Source organism: Bombina bombina, chromosome 5 (genome assembly GCF_027579735.1).
Source record: "Bombina bombina isolate aBomBom1 chromosome 5, aBomBom1.pri, whole genome shotgun sequence".
NCBI lineage: Eukaryota > Metazoa > Chordata > Amphibia > Anura > Bombinatoridae > Bombina > Bombina bombina.
Genome location: NC_069503.1, coordinates 878166948 through 878191947, shown reverse-complemented (window position 1 = coordinate 878191947; position 25000 = coordinate 878166948). Strand labels below are relative to the sequence as shown.

Genomic DNA, 25000 nt, shown 5'->3' with positions numbered 1-25000 from the left:
ACTGTACTCTAAAGTACACTAACACCCATAAACTACCTATGTACCCCTAAACCGAGGCCCCCCCACATCGCCGCCACTCGATTACATTTTTTTAACCCCTAATCTGCCGACCGCCACCTACGTTATACTTATGTACCCCTAATCTGCTGCCCCTAACACCGCCGACCCCTGTATTATATTTATTAACCCCTAATCTGCCCCACAACGTCGCCGCCAGCTACCTACAATAATTAACCCCTAATCTGCCGACAGCAAAGCGCCGCCACCTACATTATAGCTATGTACCCCTAATCTGCTGCCCCTAACACCGCCAACCCCTATATTATATTTATTAACCCCTAATCTGCTCCCCACAACGTCGCCTCCACCTGCCTACACTTATTAACCCCTAATCTGCCGACCGGACCTGAGCGCTACTATAATAAAGTTATTAACCCCTAATCCGCCTCACTAACCCTATAATAAATAGTATTAACCCCTAATCTGCCCTCCCTAACATCGCCGACACCTAACTTCAATTATTAACCCCTAATCTGCCGACCGGAGCTCACCGCTATTCTAATAAATGTATTAACCCCTAAAGCTAAGTCTAACCCTAACACTAACACCCCCCTAAATTAAATATAATTTTATAATTTTAATCTAACGAAATTAATTAACTCTTATTAAATAAATTATTCCTATTTAAAGCTAAATACTTACCTGTAAAATAAATCCTAATATAGCTACAATATAAATTATAATTACATTGTAGCTATTTTAGGATTAATATTTATTTTACAGGTAACTTTGTATTTATTTTAACCAGGTACAATAGCTATTAAATAGTTAAGAACTATTTAATAGTTACCTAGTTAAAATAATTACAACATTACCTGTAAAATAAATCCTAATCTAAGTTACAATTAAACCTAACACTATACTATCATTAAATTAATTAAATAAAATACCTACAATTACCTACAATTAAACCTAACACTACACTATCAATAAATTAATTAAATACAATATCTACAAATAACTACAATGAAATAAACTAACTAAAGTACAAAAAAATAAAAAAGAACTAAGTTACAAAAAATAAAAAAATATCTACAAACATAAGAAAAATATTACAACAATTTTAAACTAATTACATCTACTCTAAGCCCCCTAATAAAATAACAAAGACCCCCAAAATAAAAAATGCCCTACCCTATTCTAAATTAATAAAGTTCAAAGCTCTTTTACCTTACCAGCCCTGAACAGGGCCCTTTGCGGGGCATGCCCCAAGAAGTTCAGCAATTTTGCCTGTAAAAAAAACCATACAATACCCCCCCCCCAATATTACAACCCACCACCCACATACCCCTAATCTAACCCAAACCCCCCTTAAATAAACCTAACACTAAGCCCCTGAAGATCATCCTACCTTGTCTTCACCTCACCAGGTATCACCGATCCGTCCTGGCTCCAAAATCTTCATCCAACCCAAGCGGGGGCTGGCGATCCATCATCCGGTGGCAGAAGAGGTCCAGAAGAGGCTCCAAAGTCTTCATCCTATCCGGGAAGAAGAGGCGATCCGGACCGGCAACCATCTTGATCCAAGCGGCATCTTCTATCTTCATCCAATGACGACCGGCTCCATCCTGAAGACCTCCACCACGGACCCATCTTCCGGCGACGTCCAACTGAAGAATGACGGTTCCTTTAAGGGACGTCATCCAAGATGGCGTCCCTCGAATTCCGATTGGCTGATAGGATTCTATCAGCCAATCGGAATTAAGGTAGAAATATTCTGATTGGCTGATGGAATCAGCCAATCAGAATCAAGTTCAATCTGATTGGCTGATCCAATCAGCCAATCAGATTGAGCTCGCATTCTATTGGCTGTTCCGATCAGCCAATAGAATGCGAGCTCAATCTGATTGGCTGATTGGATCAGCCGATCGGATTGAACTTGATTCTGATTGGCTGATTCCATCAGCCAATCAGAATATTCCTACCTTAATTCCGATTGGCTGATAGAATCCTATCAGCCAATCGGAATTCGAGGGACGCCATCTTGGATGACGTCCCTTAAAGGAACCGTCATTCTTCAGTTGGACGTTGCCGGAAGAAGATGGGTCCACGGTGGAGGTCTTCAGGATGGAGCCGGTCGTCATCGGATGAAGATAGAAGATGCCGCTTGGATCAAGATGGTTGCCGGTCCGGATCGCCTCTTCTTCCCGGATAGGATGAAGACTTTGGAGCCTCTTCTGGACCTCTTCAGCCAACGGATGATGGATCGCCAGCCCCCGCTTGGGTTGGATGAAGATTTTGGAGCCAGGACGGATCGGTGATACCTGGTGAGGTGAAGACTTGGTAGGATGATCTTCAGGGGCTTAGTGTTAGGTTTATTTATGGGGGGTTTGGGTTAGATTAGGGGTATGTGGGTGGTGGGTTGTAATGTTGGGGGGGGGTATTGTATTTTTTTTTTTTACAGGTAAAAGAGCTGAACTTCTTGGGGCATGCCCCGCAAAGGGCCCTGTTCAGGGCTGGTAAGGTAAAAGAGCTTTGAACTTTATTAATTTAGAATAGGGTAGGGCATTTTTTATTTTGGGGGTCTTTGTTATTTTATTAGGGGGCTTAGAGTAGGTGTAATTAGTTTAAAATTCTTGTAATATTTTTCTTATGTTTGTAGATATTTTTTTATTTTTTGTAACAGTTCTTTTTTATTTTTTGTACTTTAGTTAGTTTATTTCATTGTAGTTATTTGTAGATATTGTATTTAATTAATTTATTGATAGTGTAGTGTTAGGTTTAATTGTAGGTAATTGTAGGTATTTTATTTAATTAATTTAATGATAGTATAGTGTTAGGTTTAATTGTAACTTAGGTTAGGATTTATTTTACAGGTAATGTTGTAATTATTTTAACTAGGTAACTATTAAATAGTTCTTAACTATTTAATAGCTATTGTACCTGGTTAAAATAAATACAAAGTTACCTGTAAAATAAATATTAATCCTAAAATAGCTACAATGTAATTATAATTTATATTGTAGCTATATTAGGATTTATTTTACAGGTAAGTATTTAGCTTTAAATAGGAATAATTTATTTAATAAGAGTTAATTAATTTCGTTAGATTAAAATTATATTTAACTTAGGGGGGTGTTAGTGTTAGGGTTAGACTTAGCTTTAGGGGTTAATACATTTATTAGAATAGCGGTGAGCTCCGGTCGGCAGATTAGGGGTTAATAATTGAAGTTAGGTGTCGGCGATGTTAGGGAGGGCAGATTAGGGGTTAATACTATTTATTATAGGGTTAGTGAGGCGGATTAGGGGTTAATAACTTTATTATAGTAGCGCTCAGGTCCGGTCGGCAGATTAGGGGTTAATAAGTGTAGGCAGGTGGAGGCGACGTTGTGGGGAGCAGATTAGGGGTTAATAAGTATAATATAGGGGTCAGCGGTGTTAGGGGCAGCAGATTAGGGGTACATAGGGATAATGTAAGTAGCGGCGGTTTACGGAGCGGCAGATTAGGGGTTAAAAAAAATATGCAGGGGTCAGCGATAGCGGGGGCGGCAGAATAGGGGTTAATAAGTGTAAGGTTAGGGGTGTTTAGACTTGGGGTACATGTTAGGGTGTTAGGTGCAGACGTAGGAAGTGTTTACGCATAGCAAACAATGGGGCTGCGTTAAGAGCTGAACGCGGCTTTTTTGCAGGTGTTAGGTTTTTTTTCAGCTCAAACAGCCCCATTGTTTCCTATGGGGGAATCGTGCACGAGCACGTTTTTGAGGCTGGCCGCGTCCGTAAGCAACTCTGGTATCGAGAGTTGAAGTTGCGTTAAAAATGCTCTACGCTCCTTTTTTGGAGCCTAACGCAGCATTTATGTGGACTCTCAATACCAGAGTTATTTTTATGGTGCGGCCAGAAAAAAGCCGGCGTTAGCTACGCGGGTCCTTACCGACAAAACTCCAAATCTAGCCGTATGTTTTTTTAAATATTTACTTTTATAAATCCTCCAATTGACCCTCCGTTCCTCCGCCCGTAGAATCGCCGCCATTGATTTCAAAAGTCACGTTTTTTGAATGTACAATCAAAACCCAGGCCAGTCGGCGACTGTAAAAAAACTAACACGCCCCACGTTTGCAAAGTGCATGCGCTACATATTAGATTGCAGACTAATAGACTGAACGCATGCGCAATTCGATCCGTGAAGAAAGAGATGCCCATTTGATGACATAGAGAGCGGGTGGATCCGTTCTGTACTCAGACCAGGAAGTAATGCCGGGGGCGGAGCTAGCAACTATAAAGCTTTGTAATTAAAATCTAAATTAATAAACATACCTTTCACATAATAAAAAAAAAAAAAACACATAGTGATTTAGGTGCTACAGACTTGAGGAATGCGCCGGTAATTCCAAATTACATTAAATTTACAATCACTTTAAGGGGGGTCAAAAAGGGGGACTGCTTTATAAGAATACATACATCTCAAAAATCGATGATGTTACAGACATGAAAATTGGTATTTAGATTACGAGAAACACAGAGAATTAACGAAAACTCAAGAAGTTCATGTCAGCGAGTGTGCAATCCGAATGGGCACACACGTGAGGGCACGTCGTTGTGAGTGGTCTGGTTTTTTGCTATGTTTTACAGATATCAAAATCCATGCGAGCGAAGACGCAGGCAACAGCTAGTATATACATATAAAAACTCTCCAATATACTTTAATTATTTATTTTGTCCCCCTTTTCCTGTTATTCCACTCTAAAAAAATTGTGAGCTTGCTGTTAGAAATGGAAGTGCAGAACACTGTTATCAGTGGCTGAACACTCTAGTGACCTATTTATAACTATCTCTAATTGGCCACAGCAGAGAAGTTAACTTCAGTTAAAACATGGCAGCGCCCATTGTTTTATAGACACTAAAACTTTACCCTTATGTTGTCAATATTTTAACAGCTAATGAAACTTTAAAAATACATCTATATTTTATTCTCAGACTAATCTTTTCTTTGAATGCATTTTATCTAGCATTTATTTAGTGTTTAATATTCCTCTAAGGGGACATCAAACTCAAAATGTAATATCCTCCATAAAATGAATAAGGGCCAGATTACAAGTGGAGTGGTGTTTAACGCTCCCGCTCATGTGCTAACTTTCTGCACGCGTTGGGTAGCACTTGTATTACAAATTGTAAGTAAAAAGTTTTTACTCAAGCTAACATATTACCCCATAGAAGTTAATGGAGCAAAAAGAGGAGGGGTATAGCACTACAATCCCACAAACTCGATTGCATATTCTCAAGTGCACTAACCCATGTAAAATATTAATATTTCACATTCCATTGTTCTTAACACTGCAGAATATGTTCTATTTATTCATAAATACATATCTCTACATATATCTGATGTTTTTTGCTAAATATATATACATACAGCAAATTATTATACATAGGTATAGATATATACAGACATATATGAATATCTATTTAAAAAATACAAAAATGTGTAGAACATTGAAATGTATAATATTTACTGTAAATACACAGTATAACACTTTATTAAATATGAGTATTGCAAAAATATGATTTTTCATGTTTTAGCTACTTAAAAGACCACTAAACACAAATTGTAAACTACATGATTTTGAACCTACATATCTGGGAATAATTCTGCAACGAAAACTGCAGCTTTTTTTTTTTTTTAAATCTTTTATTTATCCTCAAGCACAGAATACATTTCAGTAACACATATTTGTCACACTTACACAAAATTCTTTGTAGACCATGCAGGTAACACAAAACCAAAAAACATGTTTTCCATTTGTATCTTATTTATAACATTAGGCAAAACCTCCTCTGCTAACTAAAAGAGACAAAAATGGTAATTAAATCCTGCACTAATCATAATTACTGTATAGTGACAACATAAAATATCATGACATTCTCAGCTTAATATTAAATTCTCCAATCATAAACTTCCATTGTCATACTATTGTGCGTTTATTTCTTATTTACCTAAAAAATAATAAAATAACAAAAACTACAAAAAACTACAAAAAAAAAGGGAAAGGTCGGAGGAAGAAAGAAAGGACAGGAAGGAAGGGGACTCCTAAATCTCCATCTCCACCAGATTTTAAATGTCCAAACATAGATAATTTATTAGTACCAGTCTACTGGGAATATGTTCCTGAGAATTAATGTACCAAAAAAATCTGATTTATGAAAGCACTTTGTTAGTGAATATTGTAAATTATATGGTTGGTCCAATATTACAAGAAGCCATTTATCAAAAAAAACATTGAATCTGATTTGAAGATAAAGGATCACTATTTAGTTGTTCAAACATAATTTGCGAATAAAATTCCTGTTTAAATAACTTAAATGAGGGAGCATTCTTATTTTTCCAGCTTCGAAAAATTAAATTACGACCTAATAAGATTAATGTATCAATCGTCTTAGAGAATTTTATGGTAATCTCCTTAGTTAGGAAGAAAACTTGAAATACATCTATTAAAAAATTCTCCTGAGAGATTTTGGACCACCAAAAAAATACCTTAAACCAAAATTGCTTAATTTTAGGGCAAAACCATAGACAGTGCAGGAGGTCAGCATCAGCCTGTTTACATTTAAAACATTCCCCTGTATTGCTGCCTGTCCACTTAGCTAACATTTTTGGTGTAATATACACCTTGTTAATTAATTTTATGTGTGATTCGTTCCAAGATGTAGAAATTTTAGCCTCTTTTACTCGCTTAATACTGGATTTGATCTTTTCTAATGTTATTTCTTGAAAATAAGGCCTCCAGACATTAGTTAAAATTTCTAAGCCTAGCTGCCCTTGTTTCGACATTAAAATATTATAAGTTAACGAAATGGTATGGATACTATTTTTATGTAGGGTGATATAATCTTTAAGTACACCGAATTCTTTGTAGTCTTGTCTAATATTGTGGGATCCATTTATAAAATGCCTAAGTTGTAAGTACGCATAAAAAATTTTATTCGATATATTATATTCGTGAAAAATGGATTCGAATGTTCTTACTTTGTGATCATTATCTAATAGTTGTGAAACATAAATTAGCCCTTTCTCTTCCCACTTTGAAAATATGTCGGATGACAGGCCAGGGGGGAATAAGTTATTACCTCTGATAGGAAGATGTGCAGATATTCGATAATCTACATCAAGGGCAACGCATAGCTTTTGCCATGCTAAGATCACATTACGTATTACTAACAGTTTTTTAATATCTTTTGGTAATTGGATGGCTGGACAATGAATTAAAGCCTTAAGGGAAAGAGGAGCGACCAACTGTCTTTCTATTAAAAGATTCGAGAAATAACTAGTTTCTGTAATCCAATCTAAAGCAAAACGTGCCAAAATACAATTAGTGTACCATTTTATATCAGGAAGAGCAAATCCTCCAAATTCTGGTGGATAATGTAATTTAGCTCGCGAGAGACAGTATCTTTTTTTGTTCCATAGGAAAGAAACGCAGTTTTTATAAAAGCGCCTTAAATCTTTGTTTGGTACAAAGAGAGGAAGATTTTGAAAAAGATATATTAATTGCGGAAGAAGAACAGATTTTATCAGCATAACTCTGGCTGAGAGCGAGATAGGGAACAGTGTCCACCTGCTCAATTTCTCCTTTGCATTAGCAAAAAAAAAAGAGAAGTTATTGTTGTACCAATAGTTAGGATTTCTGTTTAAATTGATGCCCAGATATTTTATAGTTTCTACAACCTGAAATGGGTGTTCTTTACAACTATCTATATTTTGATTTATCCATAAAATTTCAGATTTGCTAAGGTTCCGTTTATAGCCAGGGAAGGAGCTGAACTGTCTGAAGATTTCAAGTACCAGGGGGATACTAATTTTAGTATTTTGCAAAAATAGTAGCAAGTCATCCGCATAAAGCGATAGGATAATTCTTTGATCACCAATATCGATGCCCTCTAAAGTGTTTCTTAGTAAGATTGCAAGAGATTCTATAGCAATATTAAATAAAAGGGGCGACAGGGGACATCCCTGTCTTGTCCCTTTATGGATCTGAAATCTAGTGGTTGGTGTACCGTTAACTAAAATATACGAGGTAGGTGAATTGTAGATAGACTTAATCACTGATACAAATTCCCCCCTAAAACCAAATCTATCCAAGGAAGTATATAGATGGTCCCAGATTACTGAGTCAAAGGCCTTCTCGGCGTCGGCTGTTAATATCGCCTGATCTTGTTTCCTGGTTATTTTTTGATTGTTGACCCAAAAATATTCTATGATGGTAGTAACACGTCTCAAATTTCTAATAGAGGATCTCCTCGGGATAAACCCAGATTGGTCCTCGTGTATTATTTGATCTATTCCTGTCTTAAGTCTATTCGCCATTATAGACGTAAGTAGTTTATAGTCTACATTTAAGAGTGATATAGGTCTGTACGAAGCAGGGTTAAGAGGGTCTTTATCTTTCTTAAGAATTAATGTAACAGCCGACGCCGAGAAATACTCAGACATAGGTTTCCCTGATAGGAAATAGTCATTAAACAATTTGACTAAAGTAGGAAGCAAATCATTTCGAATACTCTTATAAAATTCTGCTGGCAGTTGGTCTGGGCCAGGCGCTTTGTTATTCTTAGCTTGGTCTATAGCCTCTGCCACTTCTTTGGTAGTAATGGGACTGTTTAGAGTCTCCAGAACAGCTGATGTAATTTGGGGGACCTTAACTCTACTCCAAAAGTTGTTTTTATTTTCAGTATTTATCTCAGCCGCTGCGTAAATATTTTGATAATACTTATAGAAAATTTCTTTGATATCCGATGGGTCTGTATAATTTACTTGATCATATCTGATAGTTTCGATTATATTATTTTTTTTCCTTGTCTTATTCAGTCTGGCCAGGAATTTCGCTGATCTACCAAATTGTCCCTTGTACTTTGCATTGATTCTTATGTCTTCTCGCATCGTTTTTTCTTTAAAAAAGAGATCCCGTTCTTGTTTGGCCATCTGATATTTAGTCCAAAGCGATCTAACAGGATTATTAATATATTTATTGTAGTCATTACTAAGTTGGCTAGCCAATTGTACTTCACGTGCATTAGCTTGTTTCTTCTTTTTAACCATATATGCCTTAATTACACCTTTCAGATACGCTTTCGCGGTTTCCCAATAAATCTCAGTTTTTTCAAGATATTCTTTATTGAAACCTTGATACTCTTGCCATTTTTGGGCCAGCCAATCAACAAACTTCTTATCTTGGGATAGATAACTAGGAAAATAAAAATTGTTTCCTGAATTAACAATTGGGTTATTAGTATATATATTTAAGGAAATAATAGCATGATCTGTAATAACTATATCGGCTATTTGAGCATCTATATTCATTGCTAACATTGGACTTGAAATCAGAAAAAAATCTATTCTAGATAGTGCTCTGTAGGATTTAGATTCACAGGAAAATCTTTGCGTATCTGGGTATTTAATACGCCAGATATCATGAACTTTTAGGTTTCTGCAAATCTGAGAAAATATTTTAGCCTTTGCATTGGGAAAATGAACCGTCTTTGTAGTACATCTATCTAACAATGGAGTTGGAATTAGATTAAAGTCTCCCACAAGAATCAAATTTTGCCCAATATACTGAGATAATTGCATTGTAAGTTTATTCCAGAAATCTGTATCAACCTGGTTTGGTCCATATATGTTACAAAAGATATATTTAATATTTCCTATCTCAATCTCAGCCACTAGCCATCTATCTTCTTTATCTAAAATTTGTTTCAGCACTTTATATGTCGGAATTTTATTAAACAGTATGGCCACTCCTCTTTTCCTTTTATTACATGATGATGCAATTACATGGCCAACCCATTTAGACTTTAACTTATTTACTTCTGAGATTTTAAGATGGGTTTCTTGCAGGAACGCAAGATCAGGTTTATGTTTACCTAATTGTTTGATAATCAACTTCCTCTTAATAGGGGAGGTTATACCCCCTATGTTCCATGAAACACACTTAAGGATGTCTCCTGATTTCTAACTAAAAATCAGATAGAAAGAGACACCCGAGAAGGAGCAGGGGGGAAAGAAGGGGATGGGAAGGAGGTTAGAGAAAAAAAAAAAAAAAGAAAAAGAAACACAATAAAAATAAGAAATTAAAAAGAATAGCCTGTCAGGTGACGGCATCGCGAGAGACCCCATCATCTATTTACAAGCTTTGGCCAGTTCCTTATTTATAGCTTAACTTTTAGATCATTACAGAACTGTCTTGCTTCTTGTACATTTGTCAAGGTATGTGTAGTGTCTTTGTCTTCTATCATTATTTTGGCTGGATAAACTAGCCTAGCCTTATGTCCTGCGTCAATTAGCTTAGTGCAGTAGGGAGCCATAATTTTCCTTTTCTGGGAGGTTTCACTAGAATAATCCTGGGCATCCCCTATATGTACTGGGCCATTTTTCCTGTACAATCGCAAGAGTGTCATTTTATCTTGGTAATTTTGGAATTTAATCATAACAGGCCTGTTTTGAATTGTCCCCTTAGTTGATCTCCTGTGAGGGCCTATTCTGTGTGCTCTTTCAATCAATAGAGGTGTATTTTGTTGTTGTAAATCTAGTATTTGAGGGAGAGATATAGATGCGAAGTGTAGAAGATCAATAAACTCACTAGCCTCTGGTAGTCCCACTATCTTTAAATTATTGCGACGGGACCGATCTTCAAGATCTGTTAAACGATCTTGTATACTTTTAATATCTTTAGTATGACTAGATAGTTGACTTGCTTGATCATTTATGGCATCCTCTGTTTCGGATACTCTATTTTCCACCTCATTAAGTCTATTAGAGAATTGCCTAATCTCGGCCGTGAGACCAGCCATCTGGGACTGTAACAGCTCGAATTGAGGTAGAAAAATTTCTGACAATTGATTTATTAGTGGCTGAATGTCATTTTTAAGTGCTAGTGTCTCTTTTACTGCTTCTGATATACGATTCTTCCTATCTTTTTGTTTAACTGGCATGTTTGGGGAAGTAAACTTAGAGGTCGTAATATATCTGTCCATATATCGCACTGGCTTTTCCCCTTACTGTGCACTCTACTAAATAGAGAGAGCACTACCAGGTGAAAAAAAAAAAAAAAAAAAAACCCTATTCACTAAAATAATGAGGTGTATGAGTGAAAAATTAGTTAATACAAATGTGTTATTATATTGACAAAGAAAAAAAAAAAAAAAAAAAGAGGGTGTGACAAAAAATACTTAAAATATTGTGTCTACACACACGCAGATGCGTATATATATATATATATATATATATATATATATATACACACGCATGCAAAAAAAAAAGGTGAACAGATTAATTCAGTGAAAATATTGTGAATGTGATTTAGGGGGGAAAAGACAGTATTTAAAGATACACTTTTTTTTTTTTAAATATAAGTTACTTGAGAAATTGTAAAAACTGTAATGCAGCACCTTCGCACTAAAGATAGTAATACTTCAGATATTTATATTCTAGGATAGGAACCGCTGTGCAGTACAACTGTAGAATGGCCTATAGAGTAGACTTCCTCAAAAAGAGTGAGATTGCTATATAGTTATTATCATAATTTCCATAATTATTTCAAGCAATTTATAGCCCAGTATAAATTCCCCACACAACTTAATGTTATCAGGTAAACTTGTCTTAAAATATACACACAAGTTTAACTAATTACCAGCAGAAGCAAGAAAAAAAACCAAAAACAAAAAAAACAATATAGCTGTGCTTATAAACTGGCTGATGATAGAGCAAAAACGTTTGAATTTTTACTGCCTGAGCAGCTCTTGCTTAGGTTCACTTGAAATATGCACACAGCTTAAAGTATACCCTCAGATTTAGCTAGTTGCCAGAAAAAACACACAAAGAAAAACAACAAAGCTGTACTTATAAACTGGCTGGTAGTTCTTTTGAGCCTTTACTGCCTGATTAGCACTTATTCAAGTTCACTGCGTATCAGACACGGACAGTTCATCCTTCCAGAGTTTTAGCTCTGATTATCTTAATATTATGTTGCCTTTTTTGCCCCTGTTTGTGCCGCTTATTCCGTGAGGACCTTGAGCAGATGTATATATTATTTACAGACAGTATGCTAGTTAGACTGCACAAAACAATAATACAAGGGCAGATATTATATACACATTCCACAAGTTGTATCAGTTACTCCAAGGTGGATTGAATTCACATTACCATATAGGCATTAGCAATATAGAAAACTTTCTCTTAGGTAGAAAAAGGAAAATTGCAGACAGTCATGTAACCAGTCCCCTTGCAGGGGCACAATACTTGCGCTTTTACTTTCTTGACCTGTAGGGACCTCAGCCGATATAAGCTCAGTCAGTCCCAGGCAGAGTATCAGCAAAAATCAAAATCGCCTCTGATCCTTACCGGCTACTGGAACAACTCTCACCTACAGGCTCACGGCATCAGGGGTCAGGGCAATGCAGTAGTGCAACAGTGACTCCATCCAGAGAGCGTCTCCACATCAGCTGAGCTGTACACCTGAAGCTGCCAACGCCATGCTGCGCCTGATTTATCCGTCCAGGTAGCTTAGCCTGCCACTTCTGTTAGTGAGTTGGTTTGAAAGAGTGTCGGACCCTAGGGGACAGTACCCATCCCACAACGGATCCGGTACCAGGCCGTCTAGCTGTTTCTTTTCCCACACATGGGGGACTCCAGGATTACGGTGCAGATTGTTGTTTAGGGACCAGTCGGCAGAGGGTGGAGAGATGCAAACCTCTATCGCCGTCGGTTAGTATAGCAAGTTATTCCTGAACTGGGTGGTCTCCAGCGGCAGCGCCGCTTGCGGCTCTAGCAACGGAGCCTAATCTTAGCTCTCACAGACTTCCAACTTGGGCACTCGGTGTAATTCGCCCAGCTCCCTAGGGTGCAAAAACCGCACCAGCAACGGGAGAAATACAGTAGGGGAGACAGAATGGTTCTCGAGTTGACGAAGCACCACGCCAAAACTCGGCGTGCTCTGTTCCTAGCCAGCTCCTCCCACCGGAAGTCCACTGCAGCTTAATTTTGTCACATTTTTCTATTGTTTTATGTTTATTAATTTCACTGATTTCCCTGTCCGCCAGAACAAAATAATACCTGCTAACCAATCACAAACTAATATTCAGATATAGCATGAACTCTGCTTGCACATGTGCAGTTGAGAGAGACTGAGGAAGCCTGCCCTTATCTCTTTCCTTAAAGGCTCATGAAACCCAACATTTTTCTTTCATGATACAGATAGAGAATACAATTTTAAATAGCATTCCAATTTACTTCTATTATCTGATTTGCTTCATTCTTTAGATATCTTGGTTGAAGAAATAGCAATGCACATGGGTGAGCCAATCACACAAGGCATCTATTTGCAGCCACCAATCAGCAGCTACTGAGCCTATCTATATATAATTTTTAACAAAGGATATCAAGAGAATGATGCAATTAGATTATTGAAGTAAATTGGAAAGTTGTTTAAAATTACATGCTCTTTCTAAATTATGAAAGAAAAAAATGTGGTTTTCATGTCCCTTTAAGGGTTTAGAACTGATTCAACTTAGTTACTATTGCAAAAAATGTTTCTCCTATCATGATTGTTGATGCAAAACTGATAATCCACCTTTTACAAAGATGTGACTGCTGAGAATCTTAGGGTGAAGTAAACAAAAGCTTACATAAATTGCATAAAAGTATTAACCCAAACCTGCCTGGGAGAAAGTAAAACAAGTACATTTTTTAGCTGTATTTTACAGCAAAAGGCAGCAAAATAAATACAAATGTATATTGCAATGATGTTTCACTTGCAATAATGAAACATTTTATATGTTGTTGAAATGTCAAGTTTAATGGTCCCTTAACTGCAAAGAGCTCCAAAGCACTTATATTTGTAAGTCTATGGGCGCCATGTACTAAGCTTCGAAGTGACCGTCCGTCTGTATTTCCGCGTCAAAATTCGCTCACGATCTGCTTCTCGTATGTACCAATCTGCGATCTGGTCGAAAAACCACTATTTTCATCAGCGATCGTAATTTTACGCAACTGATCGTTCCGAAGCCTTTTTCCACTTACTAAATGTTCGATCGCACGTAAATTCGCTGTAATCGGAAATTATGAATGTTACAACTAATCCGTCCGCTCCAACTTTCATTGTAACTTCGCGTGATTTGCTTCGCGACCATTTAGGTAGCAAATACAATAAAAAACTTTAGGGCGTCTCAACCTGACGCCAGGTAGAATTACTTAAGTGAAAGGACTAGACTACTATTGTAGCATTATTGGTTTTTGGATCACTGAATGAAGATGGAGACACTTTTACACATGTTTCTTTTCCGATTAATTCAATTACGAGGAAGAAGGGCTATACAGGCACTGGTTGACAACTTGCAAAGAAGGAGAGGTAGAAGAATCAGAGTCCCTAGAGTTTTCCTTCCACGTATGGGTTTAGAAAGCATTTCTGATCCAGAGATTATCCAGAGATTCCGTTTGGACAGAGAAGCTATTATGGAACTTTACTATGAAATAGCAGAATACCTGGAACTTATGACAGCGCGTTCACAAGCCATACCCGGACTATTAAAACTGTTGGCAGCCTTACACTTTTTTGCCACCGGTTCATTCCAAGCTGTGTCTAGCGTTATAATTGGCATCAGCCAGTCTGATTATGACACCTAGATCGTCACGTGGGTAAAGAACTAAACCAATCAGGTCGCAGACTGCTTCTTAACTTTGCTCTTTCGCGCCGAACGAAGCTTCAAAGTTATCAATAATCCGATTGTCTTCGACACACAATAGACGCGAAATTTTACGGCTTGGTTTTTAGTACATTCATGTAACGAAGTGCCATCCGCATGGTGCGAATGCCGGCGGGTTATTTCGATATGGTCTGTGCGAAAAAATTGACGCCTTAGTACATGGCGCCCTATATATGTATACATATGTATTTATGTGTTGGTATGTGTATATATTCTGTAAATACATATATACACATATAAATACATAAATACATATGTACACATATATAAACATATATATATATATATATAAATATTTATATATAATTATACACACACATATACATGTACAGGGAGTGCAGAATTATTAGGCAAGTTGTATTTTTGAGGATTAATTTTATTATTGAACAACAACCATGTTCTCAATGAACCCAAAAAACTCATTAATATCAAAGCTGAATAGTTTTGGAAGTAGTTTTTAGTTTATTTTTAGTTATAGCTATTTTAGGGGGATATCTGTGTGTGCAGGTGACTATTACTGTGCATAATTATTAGGCAACTTAACAAAAACAAATATATACCCATTTCAATTATTTATTTTTACCAGTGAAACCAATATAACATCTCAACATTCACAAATATACATTTCTGACATTCAAAAATAAAACAAAAACAAATCCGTGACCAATATAGCCACCTTTCTTTGCAAGGACACTCAAAAGCCTGCTTTTGGGCACTCCAGTGATGTTGCAGCTCTTAAATATGGCCAAACTGGTGGCAAGTGGCATCTTGGCAGCTGCACGCTTGACTTTTCTCAGTTCATGGGCAGTTTTTCCACACGCTTCTTGCGACCCTGTTGACTATTTTGAATGAAACGCTTGATTGTTCGATGATCACGCTTCAGAAGCTTTGCAATTTTAAGAGTGCTGCATCCCTCTGCAAGATATCTCACTATTTTTGACTTTTCTGAGCCTGTCAAGTCCTTCTTTTGACCCATTTTGCCAAAGGAAAGGAAGTTGCCTAATAATTATGCACACCTGATATAGGGTGTTGATGTCATTAGACCACACCCCTTCTCATTACAGAGATGCACATCACCTAATATGCTTAATTGGTAGTAGGCTTTCGAGCCTATACAGCTTGGAGTAAGACAACATGCATAAAGAGGATGATGTGGTCAAAATACTCATTTTCCTAATAATTCTGCACTCCTTGTATAGCTAAATATCTCTATAAAACCCATGGCATCTATTTATCAAGCCATCAACCGCAAATACGCTGGAATTCCGCAGCGTATTTGTGGCGAGCCTGATTCGCCTTAGTTAGCAAACCCTACAAACCGGCAAAAGTAGAAATTTATGACTTAACATACGATCCGCCTGACTCAGTCCGACACAGATTGATGCTTACGTCATTACAGATGTTCCGAACGGAAGTTCGGCACAATCTGACTACTTTTGGAAGTTATCAAATACCTTCCAGGTACGCTCGACACTATTCCGGCCCAGCGTACCTGGTTTTCAATCCACCACCCTGGTGGCGGCGGATGCCATAGGAATCAATGGGAGTCGGAAAGCAGTGAAAGCTTATGTTTGCTGCTGCCCGATATCCCATTGATTCCTATGGGAATGTTTACACCTAACACCCTAACATGTACCTTGAGTCTAAACACCCCTAATCTGCCCCCCCTACACCGCCGCCACCTACATTATACTTATTAACACCTAATCTGCCCCCCCTACACCGCCGCCACCTACATTATACTTATTAACCCCTAATCTGCCCCCCTACACCGCCACCACCTACATTATACTTATTAACCCCTAATCTGCCGTCCCTACACCGCCGCCAAATAAATAAACTTATTAACCCCTAAACTGCTGCTCCCGGAGCCAACCGCCACCTACACTATACTTATTAACCCCTAATCTGCCGCCCCCTACACCGCCGCCACCTACATTATTAAAACCTGATCTGCCCCCCCACACACACCTACATTTAATAACCCCTAATCTGCCGCACCCCAACGTCGCCGCCACTATATTAAATTTATTAACCCCTAAACCTAAGTCTAACCCTAACCCTAACACCCCCTAACTTAAATATAATTTAAATAAATCTAAATAAATATTACTATCATTAACTAAATTATTCCTATTTAAAACTAAATACTTACCTGTAAAATAAACCCTAAGATAGCTACATTATAACTAATAGTTAGTAAATGAACTAAACTAAATACAATTACATACAATTAAAAAAATTATCTAAAGTACAAAAAATAACAAACACTAAATTACAGAAAATAATAAAATAATTACAAGATTTTTAAACTAATTACACCTAATCTAATCCCCCTAACAAAATAAAAAAGCCCCCCAAAATAAAAAAAAGCCCTACACTACACTAAATTACAAATAGCCCTTAAAAGGGCCTTTTGCGGGGCATTGCCCCAAAGTAATCAGCTCTTTTACCTGTAAAAAAAGAAATACAACCCCCCCAACATTAAAACCCACCACCCACACAACCAACCCTACTCTAAAACCCACCCAATCCCCCCTTTAAAAAGCCTAACACTAACCCCTTGAAGATCACCCTACCTTGAGAAGTCTTCACCCAACCGGGCCGAAGGGGGATTAGAATTCTATCAGCCAATCGGAATTAAGGTAGGAAAAATCCTATTGGCTGATGCAATCAGCCAATAGGATTGAGCTCGCATTCTATTGGCTGTTCCGATTGGCTGATAGAATAGTTAACAACTAATAACTATTCTACCTAGTTAAAATAAATACAAACTTGCCTGTAAAATAAATATAAACCCTAAGATAGCTACAATATAACTATTAGCTATATTGTAGCTATCTTACGGCTAGATTTGGAGTTTTGTCGGTAACGACCCGAAAAGCTAACGCCGGCTTTTTTCTGGCCGCACCATAAAAATAACTCTGGTATTGAGAGTCCACATAAAGGCTGCGTTAGGCTCCAAAAAAGGAGCGTAGAGCATTTTTAACGCAACTTCAACTCTCGATACCAGAGTTGCTTACGGACGCGGCCAGCCTCAAAAACGTACTCGTGCACGATTCCCCCTTAGGAAACAATGGGGCTGTTTGAGCTGAAAAAAAACCTAACACCTGCAAAAAAGCCGCGTTCAGCTCTTAACGCAGCCCCATTGTTTGCTATGCGTAAATACTTCCTACGTCTGCACCTAACACCCTAACATGTACCCCGAGTCTAAACACCCCTAACCTTACACTTATTAACCCCTATTCTGCCGCCCCCGCTATCGCTGACCCCTGCATATTTTTTTTAACCCCTAATCTGCCGCTCCGTAAACCGCCGCTACTTACATTATCCCAATGTACCCCTAATCTGCTGCCCCTAACACCGCCTATATTATATTTATTAACCCCTAATCTGCTCCCCACAACGTCGCCTCCACCTGCCTACACTTATTAACCCCTAATCTTGTAGGTAATTATAGGTATTTTATTTAATTAATTTAATGATAGTATAGTGTTAGGTTTAATTGTAACTTAGCTTAGGATTTATTTTACAGGTAATTTTGTAATTATTTTAACTAGGTAGCTATTAAATAGTTCTTAACTATTTAATAGCTATTGTACCTGGTTAAAATAATTACAAAGTTGCCTGTAAAATAAATATTAATCCTAAAATAGCTACAATGTAATTATAATTTATATTGTAGCTATATTAGGATTTATTTTACAGGTAAGTATTTAGCTTTAAATAGGAATAATTTATTTAATAAGAGTTAATTTATTTCGTTAGATTAAAATTATATTTAATTTAGGGGGGTGTTAGTGTTAGGGTTAGACTTAGCTTTAGGGGTTAATACATTTATTAGAATAGCGGTGAGCTCCGGTCGGCAGATTAGGGGTTAATAATTGAAGTTAGGTGTCGGCGATGTTAGGGAGGGCAGATTAGGGGTTAATACTATTTATTATAGGGTTAGTGAGGCGGATTAGGGGTTAATAACTTTATTATAGTAGCGGTGCAGTCCGCTCGGCAGATTAGGGGTTAATAAGTGTAGGCAGGTGGAGGCGACGTTGAGGGGGGCAGATTAGGGGTTAATAAATATAATATAGGGGTCGGCGGTGTTAGGGGCAGCAGATTAGGGGTACATAGCTATAATGTAGGTGGCGGCGCTTTGCGGTCGGCAGATTAGGGGTTAATTATTGTAGGAAGCTGGCGGCGACGTTGTGGGGGGCAGATTAGGGGTTAATAAATATAATACAGGGGTCGGCGGTGTTAGGGGCAGCAGATTAGGGGTACATAAGTATAACGTAGGTGGCGGTCGGCAGATTAGGGGTTAAAAAAATTTAATCGAGTGGCAGCGATGTGGGGGGACCTCGGTTTAGGGGTACATAGGTAGTTCATGGGTGTTAGTGTACTTTAGAGTACAGTAGTTAAGAGCTTTATGAACCGGCGTTAGCTCAGAAAGCTCTTAACTACTGACTTTTTTCTGCGGCTGGAGTTTTGTCGTTAGAATTCTAACGCTCACTTCAGACACGACTCTAAATACCGGAGTTAGAAAAATCCCATTGAAAAGATAGGATACGCAATTTACGTAAGGGGATCTGCGGTATGGAAAAGTCGCGGCTGAAAAGTGAGCGTTAGACCCTTTTTTGAGTGACTCCAAATACCGGAGTTAGCCTAAAACCAGCGTTAGGAGCCTCTAACGCTGGTTTTCACGGCTACCGCCAAACTCCAAATCTAGGCCTTAGGGTTTATTTTACAGGCATTTAGTTTTAAATAGGAATAATTTATGTAATGATAGGAATATTTATTTAGATTTATTTATATTATATTTAAGTTAGGGGGTGTTAGGGTTAGGGTTAGACTTAGGTTTAGTGGTTAATAAATTTAATATAGTGGCAGCGACGTTGGGTGCGGCAGATTAGGGGTTAATAATTGTAGGTAGGTGGCGCGGTGTGGGGGCAGATTAGGGGTTAATAAATATAATGTAGGTGGCGGCGGTGTAGGGGCGGCAGATTGGGGTTAATAAGTATAATGTAGGTGGCGGTGGGCTCCGGGAGTGGCGGTTTAGGGGTTAATAATTGTATTTAGTTGCGGCGGGTCCTGGAGCAGTGGTTTAGGGGTTAAAAATTGTATTTAGTTGCGCTGGGCTCCTTGAGCTGCGGTTTAGGGGTTAATACATTTATTAGAGTTGCGGTGAGCTCCAGGAGTGGCGATATAGGGGGTAAACAGTATAGTATAGTGTGGGTGTTTAGTGACAGGGTACCAAGAATGCTGTAAAAAAGCCGAAGAGCAGCGAGATCGATGACTGTTAGTTAACAACAGTCTGCTGCTCATCGCACCGTACTTGGTGCGCAGCTTTTTGACAGCTTTTTTGATAATTTTGGAGAACGTATTCAAGTTCGCGACAGCGATGTTAGGCGATCTTAGGCGAGCGTATTGGTGCTGTTGAATGCAGGTAAGTAAGTTGACGCTTTGATAAATAGATGCCTATGTCTGCACTTTTTTTTCTAACACCTGAGGCCTCATATCTTTGAGCCCTTATAAAATTTATGGTGCAATATTGTTTTTAATCATTTTTATTAGATAGTGTTATTATGAGTGTAACTGTACTTTTAAATGTATTTTGATGTGCTTTGTGACACTTTTTTGTTTTGCAAAACAGTTAATCAGAGCTCTGAGTATGCACTATCCTGACTCGTGTTAACTTCAATTGCTGTGTTCAAGCTATCACATTTACTTTCCAATTGTAATTCAAGTGCTACATGCAAACAGAGTAAAATATGCATTCATTATATATTATGCCTGCTTTTATTGTAAAATACCTCTGAGAATTGTGTCCTCGGAGGCTGCAATACAAGTGTGTTAAAATTGACCTAAGTACGCAACATTCTAAACAGCGATTGGTTCGTTTAGAATAAAATCTCATTTACATGTGTTGCTTAAACAAAAAACAAGGTGTGCAAAAAGGATATGTCAAAAAAAAATGGAGACTAAATCCCAACTTCAAATGTGCATAAGTGATCCCAGGGATTACTTCTCAGTGGGTAGTAGTAGTAGATGGCGCTGGTCTATTGAGTGATTTTCTCTACTAAGTGAAGAGAAAAAAGGCTTGATGCATATATTGAAGCCAATTAATATGGTGCAGTATACTCACTCCATAAGATGAATCTTTACAGCTGAAAGGGAACGTAGCATCAGATGGCAAGAGTCCACAGGTTCCTGGAGTCAAATACTCAATACTTGGTTTTACTTACCTGTTTTACTTGTTTTAATATATGCTCTTGATAAAGACGTGTAATACGTTGAAACGCGTTGAGAAAATAAAACCTTTTATCCTTTGTTGAAAGATTGTCAAGATCTTGTTTTGCTGTGCTGAGCTGGAATCTCCTTATTTATGGAGTAAGTTACTACTTTTTTCAATTATACACTGGATACTTTTGTCATTTGGGTCTCTATTCATTTATAGTCCACTTTTGGATAAACCTGAAAATTCAGTATTTGACTCCAGGAACATGTGGACTCTTGCCATCTGACGCTACGTTCCCTTTCAGCTGTAAAGATTCATCTTATGGAGTGAGTATACTGCACCCATATTAATTGGCTTCAATATATGCATCAAGCCTTTTTTCTCTTCACTTACTAGAGAAAATCACTCAATAGACCAGCGCCATCTACTACTACTATCTATCTATACACAGTCACAAGGGAGAGACTGCAAGAAGGCTGCGGTCTGACCTAAAGGAGAGTATCAGTTCTTAGTTCATTTGTACAGAATATTGTGTGTTTTTTTCCATCTTGCACCTCTGTATATTGTTTTCCTTTTTGTATTACTTCTCAGTGGAAATTAATGCTGTAGTTGAACTCCAAGGGTTAACCTCAAATAAAACAGATCAATGCTGCCAATGGTGAAGTCCTGTGAGACTACAGGGTTAATTCACATGTAAGCTGTATACTCACATACTGCAGAGCTTCAAATCGAGCTCTAGATATAAAAGCAATGGGAGACTCCAGCAGGAGCAGATAGAAGTGAGCTCAGATGAATGTTAAAACAATTTAGTAAAACAGGTGTTAAAATCACTGCGGTTTACAGAGAACAACCACAGCTAGAACATCCGTATATTGCACAGACTGTATATTGTAAACAATGTTTATGATTACAGTATGCAGTTCAGAAGGTTGGTCTCTGCCCACAACGTGACATCACACTTTCAAATCCAAAGATCGTTTCACCAAATAGTCGCTTGGCTTTTTCAAGGATCCTTGAAATATACAGTCTGTGTAATATACGGATGTTCTAGCTGTGGTTGTTCTCTGTAAACCCCTGTGATTTTAACACCTGTTTTATTAAATTGTTTTAACATTCATTGGAGCTCACTTCTATCTGCACCTGCTGGAGTCTCCCATTGCATTTATATCTAGAGCTTGATGTGAATCTCTGCAGTATGTGAGTATACAACTTACATGTAAATTAACCCTGTAGTCTCACAGGACTTCAATATTGGCAGCATTGATCTGTTTAATTTGAGGTTAACCCTTGGAGTTGGACTGCAGCGTTAATTTCCACTGAGAAGTAATCCCTGGGTACTAAGCGGCGGGCGGACAGCTTCTCAAGTCGCAAAGATGTCCGCCCACCTTCGCTACACACGGGCAGCGGATATGTTGATCCATTTGCCCGTATGTATCATTACACACTCATCCGAGTGTGTAATGCCCGCCCCGACCAATCGTGCGACTGAAGGGTCTGTCAATCACTGAGAGCGAGCGAGCAAGCTCTCTGTGATTTTCCCCCGCCACCTCAGAGATGGCGTAAGGTGTAAGAAGCAGCGGTCTAATGACCTATGCTTTTTACATTGAGGGAAGAAGGCTCGCATATGCGAACCTGCACCACAAGGGCTCCAGAACAGCTTTCACTGCTTCGTATATGGAGCCCTTAGTCTCCAATTGACTTTTTTGGACATATCCTTTTTGCACTAATACATTGTTTTTTTATTTATTATTGTTTGTGTTTTAAAAGGTTAATCATTTTCTTTTACATGTGTTGCTTGTTGGCCACAGCATTGAGGACTACAAGCTTGGATTTTAGCAGGATTTTCAAGTTGTTTTAACCCATGAAGTGCTCTTTATTTCAAAACCTTGTGAACTGTTAAAATGTCAATGTTAAAAACACTTATGTATACAGGTCTCTAAGCAATGCATTACATAATTGCTTGTACAGGTAGCCCTCAGTTTACGCCGGGTTAGATTCCAGGAGAAATGGTTGTAAATCGAAACCGTTGTAAATTGAAAAACAGTTTATAATGTAAGTCAATGGGAAGTGAGGGAGTTAGGTTCCAGGCCCCTCTCAAAACTGACATAAGTAACACCTAATACATTATTTTTTTAAAGCTTTGAATTGAAGACTTTAAATAATAATATAGATTGTGTCATGAACAAAAAACATTTGCTAACAGCACCGAATAAAATAATTACACAACAGACTGCTTCATCATCAAACTAAGTTTAATGAACAAAAAAGTTTTTTTACTTGCATGTTTCTGCAATCAGTTCTCTGCATTGTTAGCATGTTAGATAATATTGGGTCTGCACCTATTCTATGCATTTCATTCTGCAGTGATTCATTCATAGGCGGTTAGGCACCTTCACCTCAAGCAGCTGGACAGGAAGATAATAGGGAAGTTGCTGCTCGATAGCTAATGTCTGTTCTGTGTACACAGATCAATTTCAGACCTGTTAAGTTGCATAACTTTGCTGCAAAACAAGCGGACAGCTCCACCTACTGGCTATTTTAATTACTGCACATGACTGAAAAAAAAAAAGGTTGTTATTCTGAAACGGCGCAAATTGAACCAGCGTAAACCGAGGGCCACCTGTATATGTAAGGCACATAGTAACATTTTACTTTAATTTCTCTTTAATGAATTTCTCAATGGACTTTGCAAATTTGATAAAGCTCATATGGAAAACAAGATGTATTGTCCTCAGAAAATACTAAAGCAAACAGTTAAACAATTAGAAGGCAGTCAGCCACGTTTCACAAATAAAAGTACATTTATCAGTAAACGTAATCTGTTTAAGAAAACATTATAAATTTTTTTACATTTTTATTTCACATTTTTAGTATTATTCTCATTTTTATTATACAGTATATCTTGCATACATAGGAACACCTTTTTTGTTTAAAATGTAGGGCAGCATATTTTTAGCTTCTGATCTTAACTGATGTAAACACAAAATACTTACTTCTTTTTTCCTTCAACGACACATGGTTCTGCTTTCAGGTAGGGGATACATTTCAGGTGCAGTAATGTGCTGAAGAGTGAATGGTTAAAGTAATCTCCCACTGTTTTACTGACCATTGCTACCACCATTATAAGCAGAATAGACTGAACGTCATTTGTTATTTCCACCTAAAGAGATGGAGACAAAGGCATCAGCTCAGATCCTTAATATGTGTTGATTGTCATATTAATCAAAAGATCACGTTTTACAGGTCGTACATCCTGTGCCATGAAGTATGCATAGAGAAAGACGTTAACAAGTGTACAGGGTTCCTAGTCATATTAAACAAGCCATTTCATAAGGATAAATGATCCTCCAGTACTGTGAGAAACTTAAACAAATATAGGAAGTGCCTAAAAAAAGGCTAAAGTGAATATACAGAGTTTACCTATTACATTTAAGGTTAAAACATAAAATCAATTTATTAAACATAAATCATATATATGCGCATAATATATATGCATTATAATAAATAATCTTATGGTAAGAAAAAGGAAATCCAAAAGAAAAGTCCAAAAATAGCAGAAATCACAAAGTCCAACAAAATGGTGTATAATATATCCAATAATGTATGTGGTGGACCGAAAATCCTATTGGGATACATCCATCCTAAAACAGTGTGATGGGTGTAAAAAATGTGTGTCGGAATATTTTTAGTATTAGAAAAATAGTGTCCAAATATTTGTAATCTTGGAAAAAAGGTGTCCAAAATTTTAATAATATATATAAAAATAGAGAAATGTCTTCAAAGAAGACTCCAATTTGATGCCTCTATAATACGTGTGGTGAACAAACAACCCTATTTATTCTTCTTTGGTAGCTCCATAGCTTCTCTCAGTGGCCAAAATTTGAAAAACATTTCCAGGAAAATGCTATTTTTGGACTTTTCTATTGGATTTCCTTTTTCTTGCATTAGATTCTTTATGATAACATTTGGGTACCCTTATGTTATTGATTTTATGTTTTAACCTTAAATGTAATCGGTAATCGG

At 37.5% G+C, this 25000-nt stretch overlaps 1 protein-coding gene across 1 annotated transcript in view; it reads right to left on the bottom strand.

Moving 5' to 3' along the window:
- LOC128659543 (chloride channel protein C-like) overlaps window positions 1-25000 on the bottom strand; it is a 299086-nt gene that overhangs the window by 123686 nt on the left and 150400 nt on the right. The window contains exon 14 of the mRNA XM_053713137.1: window positions 23971-24137. Within this exon, the coding sequence (XP_053569112.1) occupies window positions 23971-24137 (167 nt within the window). The remainder of the gene's footprint in view (window positions 1-23970; window positions 24138-25000) is intronic.